We start from the raw sequence: 22706 nt of genomic DNA, 5'->3' as shown, positions 1-22706 counted from the left end.
ATGAAAAAAAAAAAACTCAGAGTGCTACACCCAGCTCACGGACCTCTTCCTGCCATTTCTTTCCTGTAATTTCCTGCCACAGCTCAGAAAATGGCTAGGCTTCAATTACACATAGTAACACACATTGGAATATTGGAGACAAGTTCTCTTTACAGGTGAGGTGAGAGGTGGCCTCAAATATTCAGATGAGCATATTTCATATGGAGATGCTAAGGAGAAAGGTACTCAATGCTGTATGATTCCTCAGGAAGCATTCGACAGTGGGTCATTGATACTCTGAGGTGACATTTCTTTGGATGCTGAATTGGCGGTTGTGTAAAGATCTCTAACTTCACATAGTACTTCAAAGAATATGTAATGCCATTTGTCCCCACATTGGTGAGAGAGTGCTAATGCGAGATAATGTCAGGCCTGGTAGAGCAGGTATTGTAGACACCTTCCTGAAGAGGTTGGAATTGAGTGGTTAGTGTGGCCAGCTCAAAGTCCAGATTTTGAACCCAATTGAACACATTTTGGACCAACTTAAGCGACAAGTACGATGGCGAATCCCAGGTACTAACACCCTAGAAGAGTTGGAAACGGCTGTTCATGGTGATTGGAAAAGGATTCAGGATTTTACCAGAAATCTTTTCCAAGGAATGCAAAGGCATTTAATGGACATGGTTCCTGTCAGAGGTGGAAATACTCGCTATTAAAACATACACAAAATTTTAAAAAAATATTTTTGTTTTTAATTAAAAATTTTTTTTTTAAGAATTCTGTAATAAACATGTTCTTTTTAAATTTCTTATTTTTTCAACCAAACCTATGTTTGGTATGCAAAATATGAATAAACCTTTTTACATTAAAATTTAAGGCTGGTTCATTAATTTTGTCCATCAGTGTATTTTTCTTTTGTACAAGGAAATTTGTTACAATTGTATCTCTTTTTTTTCTGTACTATGTACGGTGAATGTAAGCCTAATAAAATTGGTGCAAAAAAATGTTGTCTTCAGAGATTTTCAAAAATTTATATAACTTTTGGTCTATTCACAACACACGATAATTTTTCTATATTTTAGTTGCGCCCCAACAATATCCACCATGTGTTATTTTGAAATCCTCCATCACTTGACCTATCGACCAAGATCTTAATGGCATGGCTTAATAAACTAGTGTTTTAATAACATATTATTTTAGTCTGTTTGCCAGCAACTTTGGTCTGGCTATTATTGCAGGTTTTTATCTTTCAGACGCATTTCTTGGATTTTCTGCATCATCAGTGCTAAGTGACAAATAAAACCGGTGAACATAGGAAAACCGAAATTACCAAAAATGACTGACCTACAGATTCATCATTATGCAGACCCCACGAATAAATCTTATATTATGTACAAATAATGATGATTTATTATTAATTATATACAAATTTTTCAAGAACGTGATTTTATTATTTATTTAACATATATGACTTCAATGGTCTTGGAGTTTAGGAGTAGTTTAAAAAATTAAATTACAATATAGTATATTATATATTATATTTGGATAGATGCCCAAACATCATGTGTATTATAAAAAGTACTACAAAAAGCAATATAGTATTTTTAAAATAATTAAATATTCAATTAATGCAGTTGAAAAAGTATTCATATTACAGTTGATTAACCAGCCCAACTGAGTGATAAGGCTTTCTAGTTTCTTCTTTGCTTTGAAAGTTTGAATGCTACCTCGAGTGCAGTATTTGTAACCTTTTTTTATACTGGCGGTAACTTGCTGCACGTTTGTATACAATTCATGCTGCAGATCTTTCTCCCGAAAATATATTTAAACCTGTTGAAGTGTTAATGTTATTGAAAATTTGTTTTTCGGTCCGTTTCAATACAAGCTGTCGTTTATCAAATGCTAGATCTTTCCCAGTAATGAAAGTACTGAACGTTGCTGAAAAAAACGATGCGGCAAAAAATATATCTTTCTTCCTTTCAAGAGGAAACACAAGAAAAGTACGTGGTATTGTTTCGATGCCAAGTCTTGAATTGGTAATATTTTTAAATTTATTTTAGAGAGAAGGCTTGTCGGTTTACAACAAAATATACGAGTTCGAATGTGAAGTTTTTGGCCAGAGGTGTTCCATGTCGATGACTTCTGTCAGTGGACACTTGCTCAATTATGAATTTATATCTTCATACAAATCATGGCAAAGCTGCAGCCCTGAAGATCTCTTTGATGCACCTGTCGTCAAAGGCTGTACTGAAGATGCTATCAAAATAAAGGTAAGTTGTGATGGTAACTTTCGTTTGTAATACAAGGTTTGAGAGATGTATGACCGTACTTCTGTAATGAGTTCATTATACTTATAAAGCGGTATGGTTGTCAAAATGACATAACTAAGTGCCAAGGTGACTTGGAAAAATTGGTTTGTTGAAACTAATATTGGGTAGTGTTTAGGTTCAGGTGTTTCAATGCTCAAAACAATTTGATCAAGTCGCCTTCAAAGGTCTATGGCTGCCTGTTCCTATGTCCGTTTCCACACGTTTCCGGTTACACAGGATGGTTGTGCAACCATGAACCCCTGAAGGCCCAACCCTCACGTCACCAGGCGTTAGCCATGGCTGCAGCCGTGCCCAGGATGGACCACTGGGAGGTGCCTCGTCGGGATACAATGTGAGGGTCGCACCTTACAATTATCTTACGTGCTAATGAGGGGGTGCCCAATCTCCCCGTACACTGAACCCCGCCTGGGAGAGAAAGAAAGTGGGCACCCCTCGTACATACTACTACTATATATACAATAAACTACATATATATTTACAATATGTTTATATATACAATTAAATCTAAAATATCGCTAATATATTCATCATTGGTTTTGACTGCACTGACACTTAGATTAACACTTACACTGACACTTTTATTCGACACTGTTGGGTGGTGTTGGCCATCCTTTTGTTGTCATCACCTGATACACAAAGTGTTTAGTGGCTGCAAATCCTTCCTTTGACATTATTGCACTGGATATGGTTCGGATGTCACACTCTATGGAGCACGTTTCCCTTAACCATCTTCTTGCAGCTGAATGAGCCGGGCACTCCGAAAAAGTGTGGTCCGCTGTCTCTTCAGAACCGTTGGAGCACTGAGGGCACTCCACCATGTTCCATATGCCGAATTTACACAAATATGTCCTAAAATCACCATGCCCCGTGAACATTTGGGTCAGTCTCAACATATTTACGTTTTAGTCTGTCACTTATAGAAGGCATAAGCTGATGGGTACGACGGCCTTTGTCGGTTTCATCCCATCGTCTCTGCCACCGCGTAATTGTGTCCATATGAATTCTGTTGGTAATGTCTCTTTTCTGCCAGTTCTTTTCCTTGCATTTCTTCATAGATTCTTCACCGTTTCTCAACTTGTAATATAACTGGGATTACATCTAAAATGTGGAACGCTTCACGATTTTGCGTGACATCCTTGCCATGCTAATCTTCTCTGTTCCAATTTTAGTATATGTACCGCCGAAGCGAGTACATTGATCAAGTCGCCATTCAAAGATTTATTATGCTGAATTGCTCAATAGTTTAAACCAGAATTCATATGCTACCACTTGGGATGGTAAACCTAACCATCCCCAAACCATAATCATCACATCCTACAGTAAGCACCGATTTAATAAGTTTGGCGTTTAATATATTATCACTTGGTAATGAGGTCTCAGCAAAATGCATTTATTTACTTCGAAATCCAAAAGATGACTTTACTTGAAGGATACATCGCGAATGATTAGAGATTGAAGTTTTTAACATATTATCCCTAAGCTTAGGCGTAACCAGAGATCCATTTAGAAAAGGGCTGATGCTTTGCGTCTGTGGAAGTATGAACGTTCTTTCCACTTTGAACAATTTCCAGATTATTGGAAAATTGATTTATGCTACTGTTAATAGACAGCATCTTGTCTTATACTGTACATGAGGCAGTTTAATTGATTCCACTAGGTTGCCTGGTTGACTCAACTAGTTGACTGCCGTATGATGACTTTTCTTTGGCAGATTTCATATCCAAACTTGATATGAATCAAGTTGAAGTGGAATCAACTTGTCTTCCCAACGGGAGAGGTCAGTATTTCATTAGAACGCAAGGAAGCAGGAATACATCTTGTGCTTGCTCTTCTGCAAGCAAAGAAGCAAAAAAGGAGGAAACCTAGCTGAAGAAAAGTATAGGTCATCCGTTACAAAATAGTTAAACTTTCTCACAACTAGTGCCTTGCCACTTCCCTCCAATCAACTCCTTTTAATTTTGTAACTATACTCATCACACTTCATGTATATAGGAACTAGTATGAATTTCATCAATAAACTGTTCCACGTTGAAACTTGCAATGGCAACGCTTTATTTGGTGAACTGAGTTGAATCAACTGGGTGTGAAGGACAAATGTGGAGTTGTGTCTTTTTAGTTAACCAGTGGGGATCAGAAAGTGACCACTATTTGCCTAGAGGCCACCCGTTGTTGAGTGACTGAGTGTGAAGGGATGGTTCCCAATTAATTATTCACTACCTGCCTATATTCACACCTATCCATTATTCATCTAGTTGATTTAACTAACCGGCTCATCTGAAAGAGACCTAATCAATGACAATTGTTAGTATATGTCCTGGTATTTAACTTATTGGTTATTGCTTACATCTATTATCGCATTGAAAATTTGAGGAACTTTTGCCAGGAACTTAAGGCTAGTACATGCTTGTAGACAAAATTGTGCTACTGTCTATAGACAAATTGCTGATTTTGTCTGTAGACTGTTGCAGAACAAATCCAAGATGATCTAGAACCTTTGTCATGTGTCTACATCTACATGGTTCAGTTAAACTAGTTTCCATAACGAGTGAGATAGCGGCCTGCGACTTTGCTGCTTGTGCGGTTTTAATTTTTGACCAAAAAAGGAAAATGATTTGTAAATGTTGGTGGACAAGGAACATTTTAGCAGACGGTCTTACATTTGGATTGGCTCTTCTGAATAAATTAAAATTAGAAGATAGTTTAGTTTTTGAAATTTCAACCGGCTAACCACCACGGATTTTGAAAATTTGCTATTTATGGTTGGAAATAAAATATGCAAGCAAGAAATGAGATCCAGAGCAACCATTCTGGCCATTCAACAAAATATTGTGCGACATGTTTCAAGAACATAGACTTGCAATTTTTGTCTACAGGTAGTTGCAGAACAAGCAATTTGTTCCCAATTTATCTAGACTATTGCAGAATTTTTTTAGACACGAGTTTTGCGATTTTGTCACGAGTGTATACTAGCCTTTAGAGAGTCTAAGTTTGGGAGTTTTTGGTTCTAACACCTTTGCCCCTCCCTCCTTAGCAAGATTTAGTAAAACTTATTAAATCACATCGCATCAATAAAACTTATTTTTCACATTTTGTCTAAAAAAACAAAACAAAAAAATATGGTTAATTGTTTGTTACAGAATACGCTTGAACGGGAGGCAAAAAAATTTTCAAAATTGATCATTTGGACAGATTGCGACAGAGAAGGGGAAAACATTGGTTATGAAATAATTGACACATGTAAAAGGGTGAATCCTTCTCTTGATGTCTATAGGTAAAATTTGTACATTCCACTTTTGAATAATTAAATGTAAAAAATTAAATATGGGCTTCAGGGCCAAATTTTCTGAAATTACTTCAGCTTCAATAAGGAGGGCGATTAATAATTTGATTAGACCAGACAAAAATATAAGTAATGCAGTTGATGTTAGGCAGGAATTGGATTTGAGAATAGGTTTGCATTTATTTCATTCCACTAAAATTTTTGTTTGTATTATTATTTTCTACTATTTTGTTTATTTATTTTCAGGGGCTTCATTCACACGATTTCAGACTCTTCGTTTGCAGAAAGTATTCCCTGTCTTGGCAGATCATCTCTTGAGTTATGGCAGCTGTCAATTTCCAACATTGGGGTTTGTTGTGGAGAGATATTTAGAAAGGGAAAAATTTATTTCTGAACCATTTTGGAAGATTAAAGGTGGTGTATTAATTACTTTTTAAAAAAATTTAAGTAATTTAAAAAACTTAAATTTTAGTTACTCACACAATTGATGATCTCACTGTTGAGTTTCGCTGGGCAAGAGATCGTCTCTTTGATCAAGCAATTTGTCAAGCCCTCTTGGCCAGATGTCAAGAAAGGCCGACTGCAAAAGTGGAGAAAGTTGATGGTAAACCCAAATCTAAGTGGAGGCCAACGCCCTTAGACACGACGGTAATAGTTGTCATAATAATTATAAATCATATCTGGTAATAGTTAAATAAAAAGTCAATTTTCAATTGAAAATCTCTTCAAGGAAATGGAAAAAATTGCATCACGAAAATTGAAAATCAACGCTAAAGAAGCTTTGCGGATAGCAGAGAAACTGTACACAAAAGGTTTTATAAGCTATCCGAGAACTGAAACTAACATTTTCCCCGATTCGATCAATTTGAGGAATTTGGTCGAAATTCAAACCCAAGATTCAAGATGGGGAAGTAAGTAGAAGAAATAAAGCGTCATCCTCGGTCAATTTTATTTATAAAAATTTCACCTTTTTGGCGAGGTTAACGGAATGTTTAATTTTTCTGTCCCAGACTTTGCGCAGAAAGTTCTTCAGGATGGACCTAACCCCCGACAGGGGAAAAAAAGTGACCAATCCCATCCTCCGATACACCCCATTGCTTATACCACATCCCTAGAAGGTATGCATTAATGTCCTTTTCCTAAATTTTCACATTTTGCCTGATTTTTATTAACTTTGATTAACTTGAAGCAAAACAATGGGCAAAAACTAGAGGAGTATTGCGATCAATGGAGCCTTACAGTGAACCTTGACAAGTCAAAGATAGTGGTTTTTCGTGCGGGTAGAAGGTTAGGGAAAAACGAGAGATGGGTGTTGCTGAATAGGAGAATTGAAGTGGTGAGCGAGTATTGTTATCTGGGAGTAACGCTTACCCCAAAACTGTCGATGGTCAAACATGTAAAGAAGAAAGCCCTGGCTGTGAAACTGGCTATAAATAAGGTTTGGTCTGGCCTAATTTCAAACGACCTGGTACCAATAAAAAATAAATATCAAATTTTCACAGCCGTTTGTTGTGCAATTCTTTGCTATGCAGGCCAAGTTTAGGGCTATCGCAAATATGAAGAGTTAGAAAAAGTTCACTGTTTTTTTGTTCATAAGTTGTTTGCCCTTCCATCATCAACTCCTAATTATATGTTGTATATTGAGACTGGCATAGAACTGTTGTTTGTTTATTCTTTAAGGTTACATTTTAAGTATATTTTGAAATCACTTCAAGCTCCTGATTCTTGCCTGGCAAAAATCACATTACTTGAAGTTATTAAGGGTAACATATCCTGGTCCAAATCCTGGAATTCTCTTGCGGAGAGGTATAATGTGGCTTGGTTCTCTTTGGATAATTCTGCATCGTGGTCTGAAATGCTTTCCAACCTTCTTCATATCTTATGGAGAGTTGTATTTCTCGTGCCGTGGATTCAAATAGATTCCAACTCTACAAGGAGTTGAATCATTCCCTAACTCCTTGCAAAGTTTTTTTCTGCTCCAGCAAATAATGCACTGTTCTCTTTTTTCCGCTGGTGGTTTAAAATTCGAGGGGAGTTGTTGTTCCTGAATTTTAGGCCTTGGGTTGGCAGGTACTACTGCCACTGCAGTGTGCTCTCTATGCAACTCAGGTGATCGTGAGGATGCATTTCATTTTCTCGCTAGGTGCTCGGTCCTGAACGAATTGAGGTATATGTATGTGGGTAAGGGTTTTCAGACGAGGGAAGAGCTTATAGTCCTTCTGAATGGCTCGGAAAGCCTGGTTTTGCAGATATGAATATATTGGAATGTAGAGAATTAATATTCTGTTTGTCTTATTTTGTTTCCTTTTTTGCTCTCACAGGTAATACATATAATTTCTACTTTGTGGGCTTCTAAATGCGAATTTTGTTTGCCAGTGGGGACCCTTTGTGAGTTGGAATCCTTGCTTTTGTACTGTGAAGTGTCATTTTTATTATTTTCAAAGTTTATCGCATTTCAATCTTGTAATTTGAAAATCCTATAAATAATTGTAACCTCTGAAGTTGATATTTTAAATTCTCCTTTTCTTACAATTATATAATTATGCATATTCTTGGAATAGTAATGCACTCCGAACTCCGGCTGATGGTCTTAATACCATGCCGTAATAATACTGTTTTTTATTTTTAACTCTAATTTTCTTTTATTTTGTAAATAAAGTATATCTATCTATCTATTTATCAAGATGAAAATGTTATCAAATGAAATTTTAACATAAATGTAGCTCTTTTCAGGTAATGATGCAAGGATGTATGAGTTTATCGTTCGCCACTTTTTAGCATGTGTATCAAAAGATGCCAAAGCCCATGAGACTTTAGTCTCGATTGACATCAACACAGAAAAAGTGAGTTTATGCCATATTTTAATAATTATAGTCATTACATTTAACTACAGTTTTCAGCTTCGGGCTTGATGATATTGGAAAGGAATTACCTTGACGTTTACCCTTATGAAAATTGGAATTCAAAAAATATTCACAGGTATGAAGTTAATCAAACCTTCGAACCGACAAGCTTGGATATTACTGAGAGTCAAACATCAGCACCAAACCTTCTTACAGAAGCGGATCTTATCGCATTAATGGAAAAACATGGCATTGGTATTATTTTCAATGCTTAAAGATAAATAATTATCAAATTGATTAATTTTTTTCTAGGTACGGATGCGACGCATGCTGAACATATAGAGACTATTAAAAATAGGTTTTATGTTGGACTTGAAGATAATATTCACTTTGTTCCAAGTGCAATTGGAATGGCTTTAGTGGAGGGTTATGATACAATGGGCTTTGCCATGTCTAAACCTGTTCTTAGGGCAGAGCTTGAAGCCGAACTTAAAAGGTAATGCTTAGAAGAAAAACTTAAAATCTGAAATCTGTTTATTTAACATTAACTATTTAATTTTAGGATTTGTGATGGTGTGAGGCAGCCGGAAATAGTCTTGCGAGAACAAATTTCCAAATATCGAGAACTATTCAGGATAGCTAAATCTCAGGTGAACAAGATTGACTCTGCCGTTGCAAAATATCTGCAAACTACTGCAAGGACTTTAGACCCTAGAGAAGACCCTTTGTCAGTTGCCACACCGATTAGCCAGCCGGTCATGCCATGTAGGATGTGCAGTCTTAAATTTGTTGTCAAAACGAATCAGATGACGCAGAAGAGTTACATTTCTTGCCAGGGATATCCAAGCTGCAAAGCGGCAATTTGGCTTCCTACAAAAGTAGTCGATTTTTCCGTTTCTAATCAAAGCTGTGAAGTTGTAAGTGCCTATTTAAAATTAATGACGTTAGTGATTTAAAAAAATATTGAAAAAAAATTGTATATAGTGTGGGCCCAATGTGAAAAAAATTGAATTCAAGTTCAGCCCTGGATCTATGGCTCCTTACTATCCAAATAATTTCACTGGGTGTATAAATGGGTGTGATAGCTTTTTTTTGGAAATGCTAGACATCAGAATTCCTCGGCCAGCTAGTAGCACTGCTACAACAGAAAATTTGACATCGAACTATTCATCACAGTATAGTTCTCAATCAACCAGAACCTCACAGCAAAATAGATCGTCAAATAATTCAGCATTATCGGGTATGCTGTTGCATTAATTTTGAACATTGAATGAATTTATTATTATTACTTATTTTCTTTTTTTTACCTTAGGACACAATATGCTAGGTTCAAGTCGACCACAAAATAGAGGATCACATAACTCCAACTGTAAGTGGCATAACTTTAATATCAAATGTCTATTTTTATTAGAATATTACTATTGTGAAGATATTGTAGGCAACTTATTTGTGAAGAAGAATATACAACCAGCTTTCTTTTTTTTATAAATTAGATATATTTTGAAGCAGGGCTGCCTAAAAAAAGACAACTGGTTGTAAACTGTTCTTCACAAAAAATTTACCTACAAAATCTTTCAAATGAAGCAACTTTTGAAATAACATTTAAAAAACAAACTTAATTACATTTTAGCTAATGACTTTGACAATGGAAGAGGACAAAAACGGCCAAGAGAGCCACCAGATGACAATGTTGAGCATAAGTGTTTCTGTGATTTACCTGTAAAAAAGTGTGTATTTCTAAATTTAGACAGAACAGAGATTATTTATTCATTTATATAACACAAATGTTATTTTGTAGACTGACTGTTAGAAAAGAAGGCCCAAATTTAGGAAGAGAGTTTTTAATCTGTTCTAAGGATACAGATGATAAATGTGGATATTACGCATGGTTTGATGAGTTGACTGAAGGTGTGTAAAATTATTTTATTGTATTTATAAAAAAATGTATTATATTGATATTATAAATATAATATAATTTATTATATTGTATTTATAAAAAATTGTATTGATAATAATCACATTTTACATGTTTGCTGCTAATAGTTTGACAAAATTTGCCTTATAGAAAAATGTGTGGTGTTTAGTGACCATTAGTCAATGATTATTCAGAGATCGTGAGATGCGGTCTGGTGTGACGTTTTAGAAAAACTTCCCACAATTACGCAGAAAACAAACACTTTGAGAGAGTACAAATATTTTGAATAATTTTTTTTTTTTTAATTTTGCATTGTATACATTTTTTTCCCACATCCTACATGTATTTGTTAAATGTAAACAATGTTTGTAAATCCCAGGCCCTGAAGATGATCTCAATAAAGATCGAAACGTTGGCACAATAAAGAAAATGTTTTTCTAAAACTTATGTCACGCCAGACCGCATCTCACGATCTTTGAATAATACTTATAGAAAAAGTTTTATTTATTTATTTATTTTTCATTATTAAGCAGAAAAAATCAGAGAATAGGATGAATTTAATCTGGGGGGAAAGGTAATGTAAAAAAAAGGCAGGAGCAATGGTGGGATTCGAACCTATTTCCGAGTCTACAAGCCAAGAGAAAAACTCACTATTCGTCGAGTATAAACCACTTGGCTACTGCGGTCCCAAACTTTACCACTAGTCTTAACATACCTCCTAGATGCCTTAGCAGTCTTCATTGTTGTCAATGTTGTATTTGAAGAGACAGTCAGTATCATCACTTTTTCATCTTAATCAGCGTTTTTCTTAATTGTTTATTAATTAGACTTTAAAGATCTACATGAATTCTCATTGTCTTGATAGGTTCTGTTCTCTCCTTTTTATTAAAAGTAAAGAAAAATATCTCAAATTAAAATTAAAAATTAAAACTTTTTTTAAGTTCTTGTTTCAAGAATGAACCAAATCTGAGCTATTAAATACAAAGTCAATATGGAAAAAAAACAAGTGTGCCTATTAATTTATTATGTATGCTAACAAACAACAATAACTATAAACAAAATTCAAGATATTGTAATTAATTAAAGGAGAGCTGTTGAAATTACAAAGATTACAAAGAAATTCTGAAAATTCTTCATGTGTGTATAATTTGGCTGCAAACTGTAACATTATTAACATTTGTAAAATGCTGTTGTCTAATAATTGTTTAAAACTAAAAAGTAAATTTGTTTTCAGAATCCAATTCAACAAAGTGCTTTTGCAATCTTTCAGTGAGAAAGTAAGTCCATAAAATTAAATAATTATTCTCCATTCACTCCTGTAATTCTTTGTTCATTTTGAAAATCAGGCTGGTCGTTAAGAAAGATGGCCCAAACAAGGGAAAGACATTTTTCTGCTGCCCCAAAGGTCAAAACGAGCCGAACAGATGTTCGTTCTTCTTGTGGGAAGAAGAGTCAAGTAACCGCCAGGATAGAGGTGAATATAGGAACAATCAACGTGGTAATTCTTCCTCGCGGACATCAAACTTCAGAGCCAGAACATCTGGTAAATATAAAGAAAAAATTTTCCTTAAACTTTCACCAATATTTTGCTTGCTTATTTGTTTTTTCAAGATTCCAATCAAAGAGGAAGGAAGTGTGGAATCTGCTCACAGACAGGTTAGTTTTATTCTAGTGTATTTGAATTGTTAATAAATATTAGATTATATAGAGTTAATGTTTCAAGGTATTTATTAAAAATAAACTTATTTTCATTTGGTTATATATTTTAAAATAATAAATTCATTTTACAGGTCATACAAGAAGAAATTGTCCGAATAACTCAAACAACTGATTTATTAAATGTAATGTAAATATTGTACACAAAAATGTATATAACACAATTTAAAAAAAAAATACAAGTATTTTTACATGTCTGTTAAATTTATAGATTTTTATAAGAAAATAAGCTTTTGACATAATTTATTTAGACAATTATATTCAACACACTGTCTGGGCAGATGTTACTTTCTGTAGCTGATATTTATTAACAATTGAATCACTGCATTCATCCTCCTCTTCTTCTTCAGTTTTCTCTTCATCTGTCAGTTTTTGATCTTCTTCGGCTTCGCTTGAATCTTCGGACGTCTGCTCAGAATCCGATTCTTTATAAAGGACGTCAGTAATACCCATTTTCGATGTGATGAACATTTGAAGTTCACGGATTACTTTTTTCCTTTTGTTGCACATTGCAGTGGCCTGTGTGAGCTGAAATGTATAAATTTATTTAATAATTTTATAAATTGGTAAATAATAACTATTAACTTAATTCTTTACCATGTCTAACAACACCTCGACTTTCATAGTCAGTAGGTTGTTTTCTTCCTTCAATTGTTGTGCTTGTTCTTGAAGATCTGAAAAGTCCTGATGTATACCTTTCGATAGGTTTGTTGGTACTGAAAAAAAATCTTAACATTAAGTGTAATTTTTTAAAACATTGAAGGAAATTGTAGACTTTTTAGACTACTAGAGTAACAATAATATTTCTCATATCTTTTTCGCTATAATATTATTTAATTATTGTTAAATCACTACTATAACAAAAATCTGTATTTGTTCTGAAATAGTATTAAATTTAATGTGTCATAAGCCCTATAGGCTAGCCAAATTGTGAATGTATACAACTGTCAATATATTTTTTCATGATACATGATTTCTCTCAAGATCAAAAGTGATTTTTTTCCATTTGGTGCATTAATTAAAAAAAGTAAATTTGGGGTGGGAAAAAAACAGTCAGCATAAGAAAAGAAAGTGTTAAGGCATTGACATCATGTCATTTCTGGAGGGTCCAAGGTTTGAATCTAAGTGACCCTAAATTCAATTTTTTTGTTTTAACATTGCAACTCTTGGATTGATATGATCTCTGCAGTGGCAGTCCCACATATAAAAAATATTTTTAAAACACTCCCTTTTTTATTGTTACTCTTTGTTTTTCAACATCAAAAGATTTGAAGAGAACATATATGTTACTCTGTTCGACTCTTGAACTCTAGGGTGAATTATTCTCTCCCCAGGTTAAATTTTTCTCAAACATTTTGGCATTATGCCATCTTCAGTGGGAAACTGCTCTTTATGTATGCACTTCCAGATCAACAACCACCCTTGAGAATTGTAGAGGCAAGAAAGTAGTCTTAATAATGCCAAAACTTATAAAGGTTATACTTTGCTGAATCACTTGTTTTAAATATGTAATAGCGGTGGACTAAAGTACTAATCACCTTGTATTTAAGTTAGTTGAATAATTTGTAGGGAGGCTTATCAAGTACCCCATCAATCTACTGGAGTGACAAGAACATAGGAAAGAATATATCAAAGAATTTACAAGAGAATGGATTAAAGCTTGCAGTTCGGACTAAGATTCTTGATTTGTCTAGTCACTTGTTAAGTTCCAATCCTCAGGTTTTCAATCTCATTTATGTTCTGGGTGCTGCACATTTGGGAACCCTCAATGTGTGTTGACCTTGTTCTTTCCAGACATTTGAGATATGTTTTGAACCAATAATTCACAAAAGAAACAATCATTAGTGTCTGTCGTTGTTTGGCTCTCTGAGAGTCACTTTTCATTCAAATGCTACTCCTTTTTGTTCTTTTTTAGTTGATTGTTTCTCATTCGGATTGATAAAGAAATTATCAACTGACTCATCAACCTTTTTGTTTATTTATTAATGCTGATGCATTTTGGGGCCAATCTACCTCCTGTCTGCAAGGCTCTAGGCGTTATAATGTGATCCATGTATGTTATAGCTAGGAGCCTTGGAGTGTGGATATTTGCATGCAGTTGCAAAAAACCTAGGTGCAGCAATCGTCACAATTACTTGTTTTTCTATTTTTAAGTCTGGCAAACTGAATTTGTTTACACTTTACACTATTTACAAAAGAAACAATATTAAATTAGACGTAATATACTAATTGCCACTAGTAGATAAATACTCAGTGCATTATGTTTTGCAATTAAAATGGTTGCCACAGTTAATTTTGATTCAACATATACTCAAAGACAAAAACTGTACTTTGTAGTTTATTTCAAACTAAATGTATATATTTTAAACCAAATTAAACGAGATCAGAAATATTCATGAGTTTTAATCAAAATTGTTTAATTATGATAATTTGAAAGAAGACCAAAATGCTGGGAAATCATTGAAAAAGTTGATTAAATTAACTCTGCTGTTAAATGATTTTCTGGTGTTTTGATGAATTTTCTTTCATCATAATTAAATAATTTTTATTAAAGCTGATGAATTTCTGATCTCATTTAATTTGGTTTACATTAAAATATGTATGTTGAAATAATTATAATGCTAAAATACATCCATATAGTTTGAAATAAATAACAAAATATGACTTTGTGTGTGTGTCTTTGTATGCATAATAAACTAAAGATCTTTAAACTTTAGTAATAGTATGGATGGAAAAAAATCTACTTTTTCCATGGTGTTTGATGTATTCACATATTTATATTATCACAGATATTTTGCTTTTGCACAATTTTGTTTGAAAATGTTTTGAGTGTTGTGTGATTCATCGGTTCAACTACTGTAAAAAAATATATTTTTAATAAAATTGAACATTTACAATGAATAATTTTAAGACCAAAACATTTGAACAAAAAACAAATTAAAAAATGGCATCTTACGCATTTCGTTAACTTCTGTGAATCATTTTGAGCTAACATTAAAAAAAAAAAAATGTCATACTTAACTACTCATAACATATTGCTAATATAGTGATTATTACATCTATAAAAAATTAATTCAATTAAAATAACAAAAAAAACATATGTGCAGTATCTGATGAATAGGATGAAACTAACGTGACATCCATTCGCCTTTCATGAACTCAGCCGAATTTTCACCAAGTTTGATGATTATCGTGTCCTTTTCCCCCTTTTTGTCGGCTGTCTTGTTTTCTGTGGAGTGAAAGTTTAACTTCTTCCTCGGAGTCGGCTTCGGATGCTGGAACTTGTTGGAGAACAGTTGCAATGGCATGTTTTTTTTTAAATCTTAAAACAAAACAATTAAAATTGCCACATTTTAATTAGTAAACTATATAATGGACTAACGTTTCAGCTTTGGACTAATAAACTATTTCTACTACTACTAGTAAACCAAAATCATGGAAAAAGGGCAGAGCAGGAAAGCTGAATTTGAAAGTTTGTAGTTATGTCACCTTGGACACGAGCTGCGCTTGCGCTGTCGTGAATAACAAAAAGTTTAAAAGTATTGTTGTTCATTTAACAATAAAATAAATGATTACTGGCTTCTTTTTTTATATTTTAACATTTTTTATTTCTCAATCGGACCGAGCGAATTTTTTTCGTTTTTCGTGGTGTTTGAGAAAATGTCAGCGATTAAGTGTGTTCACCATTCCCAATTTGTAAGGGAGGAGATGAAAAGTCTATCGAAATTTCCAAGTCTCTCGAAACCTCTTTGTAACTCCCAACAGGCGGTTGGGCTAAGTCTCGAAGTCCCTCAAATCTTTCGAAAATCAGGGTCGTTTTAAGTCCGTAGAATAAACAGAAATACAATAAATCAAAAAACCTCCGCCGTGGATCGATCGGCGAGGTAAAGCTTAATTGACTTGTCATGTTGCTTTCAACTTGATCAGTGACTTACAAAGTGCCTTGACAATGGCACTCCCAGGATTGGGCAGGTGAAGTCTCGACGGTTCCTCCTGTTCGGCCTTTTTTTTTTACATCTTTTTTCAATCTCTTTTACAGAAAACGTTACAGGAACAGCTGCGACGACGAAGTCAGCGAATTCGCTCCTTTGTCAAAAAGGATAAATAACTTGCACATCAACAATGGCACTATAAATAATCTAGGAAAGAACCTGGAATCAAAAACGGTTTGTAGCATCAGTCCCTAATACACTCGACCCTGTTCCAACGTTAAATCCTGATATAATTTAACTTAAATCAATATTTCATTCAAGAACTAATTAGGCTTAAGATGTGTCACAGCCCTCACGAAAACAGTAAATAGCCTTGTTTCATACAACTCATTCTGTATTTCAGCATTAATTATAACACTTTCAAAGTAAACAAATCAAATGAAATATGACCTGCAGTGAACAAATTAAACATCTACTTTGATCCTTGTATATTTTCACTGGTTTGGTCTGTAAGACACACTTAAGATTGTGAAATGCCCAAACCCGTCTGAGAGACCTACCCACCAAGGATAAGCAGACCAAGATGTTTGGTAAGGATCAAATTACAGGTTTATTTCTCTGCAGACTAGGAGGAAGTCTTATGAAACATTTTGGTATCAACCTAAAGCTGGATAATCTCCGATCCGATCTATTTATTCATACTGATTTTGTCTGTTAGGGATATAAAAGAGGCGACTACAAGGCCTATGACCTGAAAAGATCTATTGTGCTCTCCTGTTATTTATAACTCAATGGCAAGCTTCAGGTTATTAACCAACCTCCACAGCTTTCAGGCGGCTCCTTGGTGTAGGATCTTGCTTATGTTTTTTCTTGTCCTAGTTGCAAGAATTTGCACCTACATAGACCTTCACAGAAACTAAAATGTTAAACTAAAACTAATAAGATGTGTTTTATGGTCTCCTCTTCTTGCAGTATCTGCACAGTGTTTCTTCTGTCTGTATGTGCTTTCTTAAGTGGCAGTGCGGGGGCCGCGGTAGCCGAGTGGTTAAGGCGTCAGACACTTGGCTAGTAGATCCCGCGGTCGTGGGTTCGATCCCCACCGTCGCCTCTGGACTTTTTCTGACGCCTAAGGGGACCGGTGGCTGCAATTGAAATAAATTGACATGGCACTCATCAATGGAAGGGGCGGGATCGGATCTCAGGGACCCTGAATTTGGTCCCAACCCCCTTCAAAAATGAGTTTCTTCGATGGAAGAACAGTACAGCGGGGCTCAACTTCACATTTGTATTGCGAGCCCCCCCCCCCCAAAAAAAAAAAAAAAAAAAATATGGAGCCAGGGATAAAGTACAATAAGCTGTACAGCTGCAGTTCTCAGGAGGGAACTCCTCGAGTCCCTAGTATCGAAAAAAAAAGTGGCATTGCCCTATCAGGAGTCCAACGAGAATCCTGATTCAGTTGTTGTTGCCTTTCAGCAATTCTTTTGTATGTTTTACAGATGGTCCATTTATGGCTCTCTTCTATGATTCTAATCTACCTGTTTTGAACTCATTAAGGATCCATTTTAAGATGTATCCTCATTTGTAGCAAGCTGTTAAGCCGCAGTAGGATTCTGGGCTCAGAGAGTCCATGATGGCCCCCTTTTTGGCCAACATGTCAACCTTTTTGTTGCCTCTATGCACAGTATGTCCAGGGAGATTTTGTTAGACCCAGTAAACAATCTGCAGTGGTTAATCTGGTACTTCAAGACCCAAAACACACGAGATTAGTCAATATATCCTAAGGCTGTTTGAATCTAACTGGGATGACCGTTTTAGTATAAGTTCAAGGAGGGATAAACCACAGTGGAAGTCAAATGTTTTGTTTGCTTCGGTATGCTCTGTCAGTCATTGCTAGTGTTGTTTTGTGAGCACCAGTTTGCTTCACACAACCAAATAAACAAGCATGTATTACAAATTAGTCCAAGTACCACACCTTTGAAGAAATGACTGGCAGCTGCTATTGACAAAGTTGCAGGCTCAATGATTCATTTTCTGCAGTTTAGAACAAAACCAAAGGAGCCAGAAAACCCCATGTACACATACACATAACTATACACACATCCATGTACATTCAGTATGTACAATATTCATTATGTTCATATTCATGTTCATTATGTCTCTTAAGAAACGGAACAGAGGACCCAACATTGACCCACCAGCCCAAGTACAATATGTATGTCAGGGGTCTGCCTGCTCGCTCCTTGTAAAGGGCCAAGGCCTGGCACTCTTTGATCAGATGTGAAACACTGAGCAACCTTTCTCTACAATCGGGACACCTGCGCAGATTTTGGCCCAAAAGCAGGTGTCCATGTGTCAGACTGGTATTACCGATCCTCATTCAAATTAAAGCGATATTTTCCTTTTGATTCAGACTTGGGGGTGCCATCGTTCAGTTGTGCTCTTAACCCTTGGTAGAGATGCTGTGGTGAACACAATGTGGCTAATACTGCCGGGATGAGTACAGTCAGAGGACCCAGGGCGGTGTTGGTCTATTTCCCAGCACAGGTACCGTCGCCAGTTAAACCTACCCTTCCAAAGCAAATTCATAGTGGTCGCATTTAAGTCCGAAGTTGCTTGTTGACTTATTTTTTAGGATCATGTCGGTCAGAAGGTAGACACCCCAGGTTGGTCAAGAAACCTGCTGCATAGTTGAGAGTAAGCTGCTCTCTACGGAATTTGGGCAGCAACACTCGCAGTAGCAGAAGCTGGTTAGTTTCCAGGTCGAGGAATAGGCCATACAATTATAAAACAGCCACACTTTGAATATTTTGAGCATGATCTTCCGATCCACTCCCCACTTGAAATTACCAGGGTATCTGATTAAGCCAAGGGTCTTCTTGTACTGGACCTTGTTAGCTTTGATGTGCGACTGCCACCTTAACTTTTCATCAAATAAAATGCTTAGGAATTGCATTTTCTCCATGCCTCCCAAGCAGTTGTGAGTTATGAGCCCTCCTCAATCTGCACAAGTGGATGCACATGGGTCTTTGATGAGGAGAATGTAAATTTGGCTTCCTCAGCACTTGCAGCAACACATTGATCACTGATTACATCACCCTACTTACCTCCATTGAGTCAAATCAGCCTGTACCTCGTAGCCAGACATGGGTCCCTGCCGTCCTTAAGTAAGGATAGGTACAATAAGTGCTTCTCACCAATGATGAGGATAGGAACCCGTATCCCATATGGTGTTGAAAAATTTCCACATGCAATGCTTCGCACCCTGATGAAAGTGGTGAATTATGACATATGGGATACCGTTGCCTCAGACTGGAATTCCAGGTGCGACCCAAGGCCAACTCCAACTCACTCATCGGACGTTCGCTCTAGTATTGCCAAAAAAGTCGATCTCAGTTTGTTCCGTTTCATGCTTGAGCTCTCGAAACCGAGCACACCTTGATCAGTGTACGCAACTGAGCTGGAGATGGCAGCAAAGTGCCGAACAAACTCTTCATTCACACTCCTACTTTCCATGACCAATATTGGCACCAATGGAGTCTTGTACTAGCCAGAGGTGGCTCTGACCCTGTTCCAGGCATCTCTAACAGGAATGTTAAAGGCCAGATAAATACTTTTCCATATAATCCCTTTTTGATTGTGAAAGAGCACACCTCTCTCTCTTGCCCTATTGAATTTAAGTCTTGTTAGATTTTCCTCTGTCGGGTGCCTTTTGTAGTGCCAGAATGCCACTTCATCATGATATCTGTGGTCTGGAAGTAGTTCCATTTCATTCATATTCAGTCACAATTAAACATTTAGTTTCAGTTTGCTTAAACTAAATTGACTAATCCGGCGTGTATTGGGCTTAACACGTGAAAACCATGCACTTTAAATTGTTTACTTGCTTTGATTTTGCTCATTGATTGTGCACATTTTAAAATCTAATCAATGGGAATACACAGATCATGTTGATTTATCAATTGCATCAAACTTTGCAGCAACAGGTGCATATGGTGTGATTTAGTATTTTCATCGTAGGCAGAAAGTTCAAATTCAGTAGTACTGTGAAACCTCTAATAACAGACTCCTACGTTTTCAGGACAGTTACAGATCCACCGGAATAGATGATTTATTTTCTGTCTTTAACCCCTCTACTTAGAGGACACTAAATAAAATTACACTGCCATGTTGTCCTACAGGGAACAGGCCAGAGTAGTTTTTCTTTTTTTTCTTAGGCTGCATAAATGATCTCCGAATAATGTAATCTCCGTGTAATCGCTATATTAGCGGCAATTAGAATATTACTACTTTTACCTTTGTTAAATAAACCAAACCTGCCCAACTCAAAATATTACCCCTTAAGAAAAATATTCTTTTGAACTTTTTGTTTCACTTGGTTATTATTAACATGAATTGGGGCCAAACCAGCTGAAGAACCATATATTTTTACTATGACTTCTAATTATGTTTACAATTATTGATCACTGTACTCAAGGTATTTCCATTAAATTGTTAACTTTTCCTCTCCCCACATTCAAACTTACTTCCATTATTGTCTTCATTTCCTAATTTCAGTTAAAGAGGACAAAAGTAGTGACCCCATGACTATCCATTAACAAGGGGCATCACTGTAATTTGATGTAATCCATAATCTTGATATGCCAAAACATTTCAGACAAACAAAACAAGCAAAAATAGAATGACCTGGATCATCACAAGTGATGAAGTTATAATTAAAATGAATTAACCTAATAAAAAGTCTAGAAATATGAATGTGAAACAGAATACAGAAAGATCTTAAACTTATTTTTTAAACATTATATAAACTTTTTTAACCCACACATGAATTGATTTAAATGGTTTAATATTACAATGGCCAAGTCGATTCACTATTGTCACCCGCACCATGGATGAAGTGATATCCACATGGTGGGATGATAATCACATTCAATGTGTTAATTTTTTAAAAATTTAGTATGGTTTGTCTAAAATCCTGTTTAATTGATAACGAATTTTCAGGAAGCTCATAGAGATATAATTGTCAATAACGAAAGACTATCAACTCAAGATTATGAAGATTCCCGGAACATGGATGGTGAATCGAGCGGAAGCCAGCAACTTTGGTTGCCTCACTATAGTCCTGATCTGAGCCCCTCACAAAATCCGTATTATTACGAGTCAAATCGACTGCTGTTCGAGTTGTACATTCAGAGATCTCAAAGATCCAATGGCGCATCTTCGTCAAACCAACACCAACACCATTATTAATATAAACCTGAGATGTGTAGATAATTTATTTATTTATTTATTCCAAAATTAAAAAATGTAATTTTTTGCTAATTGTTATTAGCATGTATTTATTTTCATACCTTTTACACAATCTACCCGTCCTCTACTTTCATTTTGTGAGTCTGTAATTCAATTTCTCAAACACAACCCAATTGGAACAAAGTTGAAGGCTTTAAGATCTTGAAATTTGGTCTTTAATGAATCATTTAATTCTGCCTATCCTCACTGATATGTTTGAATTTTTACCGTATAGTGTTGTAGTTGAATTACCAGTGGTAACTTCTTATTTGGCAAGAATTTTTTTAAAATAAAAACCATGTTCAAATCATTAGGATTTAAAGAAGGAACAGTGATGGAAGTCCGTTTTAAAATTATTTTACAATTAATTAAGGTTTTCAGTTGAGATAAAAAAGTCAATGGCACGAGCGGGATTCGAACCCATGATCTTTGGCTTGATACGCCGCTGCTCTACCACTTGACCTGTCGTGACCTCGATCCACTCAAGTGGTAGAGCAGCAGTGAATCAAGCCGAAGATCGTGGGTTCAAATCCCGCTTGTGTCATTGACTTAATATAAGATTTGTTCTGATTGCCTTTTATACACCCAAAGTCTCAAAGTTTTCATTAAAAAAAATAATAATTTATTATAATTATATTCCCAGATAGAAATGACTTATGAATTTCTGTAATGTACAATAAAACAATAGATTTAAAGTATGACAGGATTTTCTGGTGCTTTGGCAAATTTTCTTTCAAACCTTAAAAATTAAATCTTTTTTGTTAAAACTCGTGAATTTCTGATCTCGTTTGATTTGGTTTGCATTAAAATAAGTATTTTAACAATAAAAAAACATAGTTTGAAATAACCAACAAAATATGGTTAGAATTGGTAAAAGGGTGAGTATATTGTTTAATCTCTTTTACAGAGATTACTAAATACAAGTGTCTGGTTTTTCGGAGTATATAATTATAATAAATTAATTTTATGGTTTTTTAAAAATAAAAACTTTTCCAAGTGTTTTTTTGTTTTATTTTTACACTAAATTTTCTGGGAGTTTCAGGAATTTACACCCAAATTTAAATTTTTCATTATATATAGTTTTTTCTCGCAGTCCACCAGTAATTCAAGCTTTTGTAATTTACAGTAGATTACTGGTAGGCATCGAGAATAATCATTTTAATTCTATCGCTGCTTAGCAGAATATAAGATTTGTTCTGATTGCCTTTTATACACCCAAAGTCTCAAAGTTTTCATTTAAAAAATAATAATTTGTTATAATTATATTCCCACATAGAAAAAAAATGAGCTCAGAAATTCATGAGTTTTAATAAAATTATGAATTTCTGTAATATACTATAAAACAATAGATTTAAAATTTAACTAACAGTTATTCTAGTACCATAGGAATTTCTGGTACTTTGGCAAATTTTCTTTCAAGCCATA

General features: G+C 35.1%; 3 protein-coding genes and 1 pseudogene across 5 annotated transcripts; 2 read left to right on the top strand and 2 right to left on the bottom strand.

The window, feature by feature from the left end:
- The first annotated feature begins 1712 nt into the window (after window positions 1-1712).
- LOC106666087 (DNA topoisomerase 3-alpha) lies at window positions 1713-12256 on the top strand. The gene is made up of 20 exons (XM_014392976.2): window positions 1713-1979; window positions 2040-2249; window positions 5447-5580; window positions 5642-5760; window positions 5836-6003; window positions 6062-6237; window positions 6320-6500; window positions 6600-6707; window positions 8323-8432; window positions 8483-8687; window positions 8745-8928; window positions 8995-9349; window positions 9417-9672; window positions 9745-9801; window positions 10063-10159; window positions 10231-10340; window positions 11582-11624; window positions 11694-11890; window positions 11959-12003; window positions 12138-12256. The coding sequence occupies exons 1-20, from the start codon at window positions 1824-1826 to the stop codon at window positions 12176-12178; spliced, it is 2952 nt and encodes a 983-aa protein (XP_014248462.1). The 5' UTR covers window positions 1713-1823; the 3' UTR covers window positions 12179-12256.
- On the bottom strand, window positions 3409-3502 carry LOC112127859 (annotated as a pseudogene).
- On the bottom strand, window positions 12247-15636 carry LOC106666092 (protein chibby homolog 1). 3 transcript variants are annotated; one of them, XM_014392990.2, is made up of 4 exons: window positions 15446-15636; window positions 15197-15385; window positions 12661-12737; window positions 12247-12591 (listed from the first exon to the last, which is right to left on the bottom strand). In XM_014392990.2, the coding sequence occupies exons 2-4, from the start codon at window positions 15369-15371 to the stop codon at window positions 12325-12327; spliced, it is 519 nt and encodes a 172-aa protein (XP_014248476.1). In that variant the 5' UTR covers window positions 15372-15385; window positions 15446-15636; the 3' UTR covers window positions 12247-12324. The 3 variants fall into 3 exon arrangements, with proteins under 3 accessions (XP_014248476.1, XP_014248475.1, XP_014248477.1); XM_014392989.2 differs by having other exon boundaries at window positions 12661-12779; window positions 15446-15630; XM_014392991.1 differs by lacking the exons at window positions 15197-15385; window positions 15446-15636 and adding an exon at window positions 15020-15127 and having other exon boundaries at window positions 12661-12779.
- Window positions 15637-15747: 111 nt separating this feature from the next.
- LOC106666093 lies at window positions 15748-21270 on the top strand. Its single transcript, XM_014392992.1, has 3 exons — window positions 15748-16035; window positions 16103-16229; window positions 20994-21270. The coding sequence occupies exons 1-3, from the start codon at window positions 16013-16015 to the stop codon at window positions 21240-21242; spliced, it is 399 nt and encodes a 132-aa protein (XP_014248478.1). The 5' UTR covers window positions 15748-16012; the 3' UTR covers window positions 21243-21270.
- The last annotated feature ends 1436 nt before the right edge of the window (window positions 21271-22706 follow it).

Source organism: Cimex lectularius, unplaced genomic scaffold, assembly GCF_000648675.2.
Source record: "Cimex lectularius strain Harlan isolate CLEC.00 unplaced genomic scaffold, Clec_2.1 scaffold328, whole genome shotgun sequence".
Lineage (NCBI taxonomy): Eukaryota > Metazoa > Arthropoda > Insecta > Hemiptera > Cimicidae > Cimex > Cimex lectularius.
The sequence above is the reverse complement of the archived record's forward strand: the minus strand, read 5'-3'. Positions and strand labels throughout refer to the sequence as shown.

Bases quoted from the DNA above. Each gene is read 5' to 3' on its own strand.
- LOC106666092 (XM_014392989.2), bottom strand. From the start codon at position 15,371: ATGCCATTGCAACTGTTCTCCAACAAGTTCCAGCATCCGAAGCCGACT. The intron at 12,780-15,196 runs GTTAGTTTCATC...ATTTTTTTTCAG, and splicing joins GAAAGGCGAATGGATGTCAC to TACCAACAAACCTATCGAAA. The intron at 12,592-12,660 runs GTAAAGAATTAA...TATACATTTCAG, and splicing joins TCGAGGTGTTGTTAGACATG to CTCACACAGGCCACTGCAAT.
- LOC106666093 (XM_014392992.1), top strand. From the start codon at position 16,013: ATGGCACTCCCAGGATTGGGCAG. The intron at 16,036-16,102 runs GTGAAGTCTCGA...TCTCTTTTACAG, and splicing joins GCACTCCCAGGATTGGGCAG to AAAACGTTACAGGAACAGCT. The intron at 16,230-20,993 runs GTTTGTAGCATC...ACGAATTTTCAG, and splicing joins AGAACCTGGAATCAAAAACG to GAAGCTCATAGAGATATAAT.
- LOC106666087 (XM_014392976.2), top strand. From the start codon at position 1,824: ATGTTATTGAAAATTTGTTTTTCGGTCCGTTTCAATACAAGCTGTCGT. The intron at 8,433-8,482 runs GTGAGTTTATGC...ATTTAACTACAG, and splicing joins TTGACATCAACACAGAAAAA to TTTTCAGCTTCGGGCTTGAT. The intron at 8,688-8,744 runs GTATTATTTTCA...ATTTTTTTCTAG, and splicing joins AATGGAAAAACATGGCATTG to GTACGGATGCGACGCATGCT.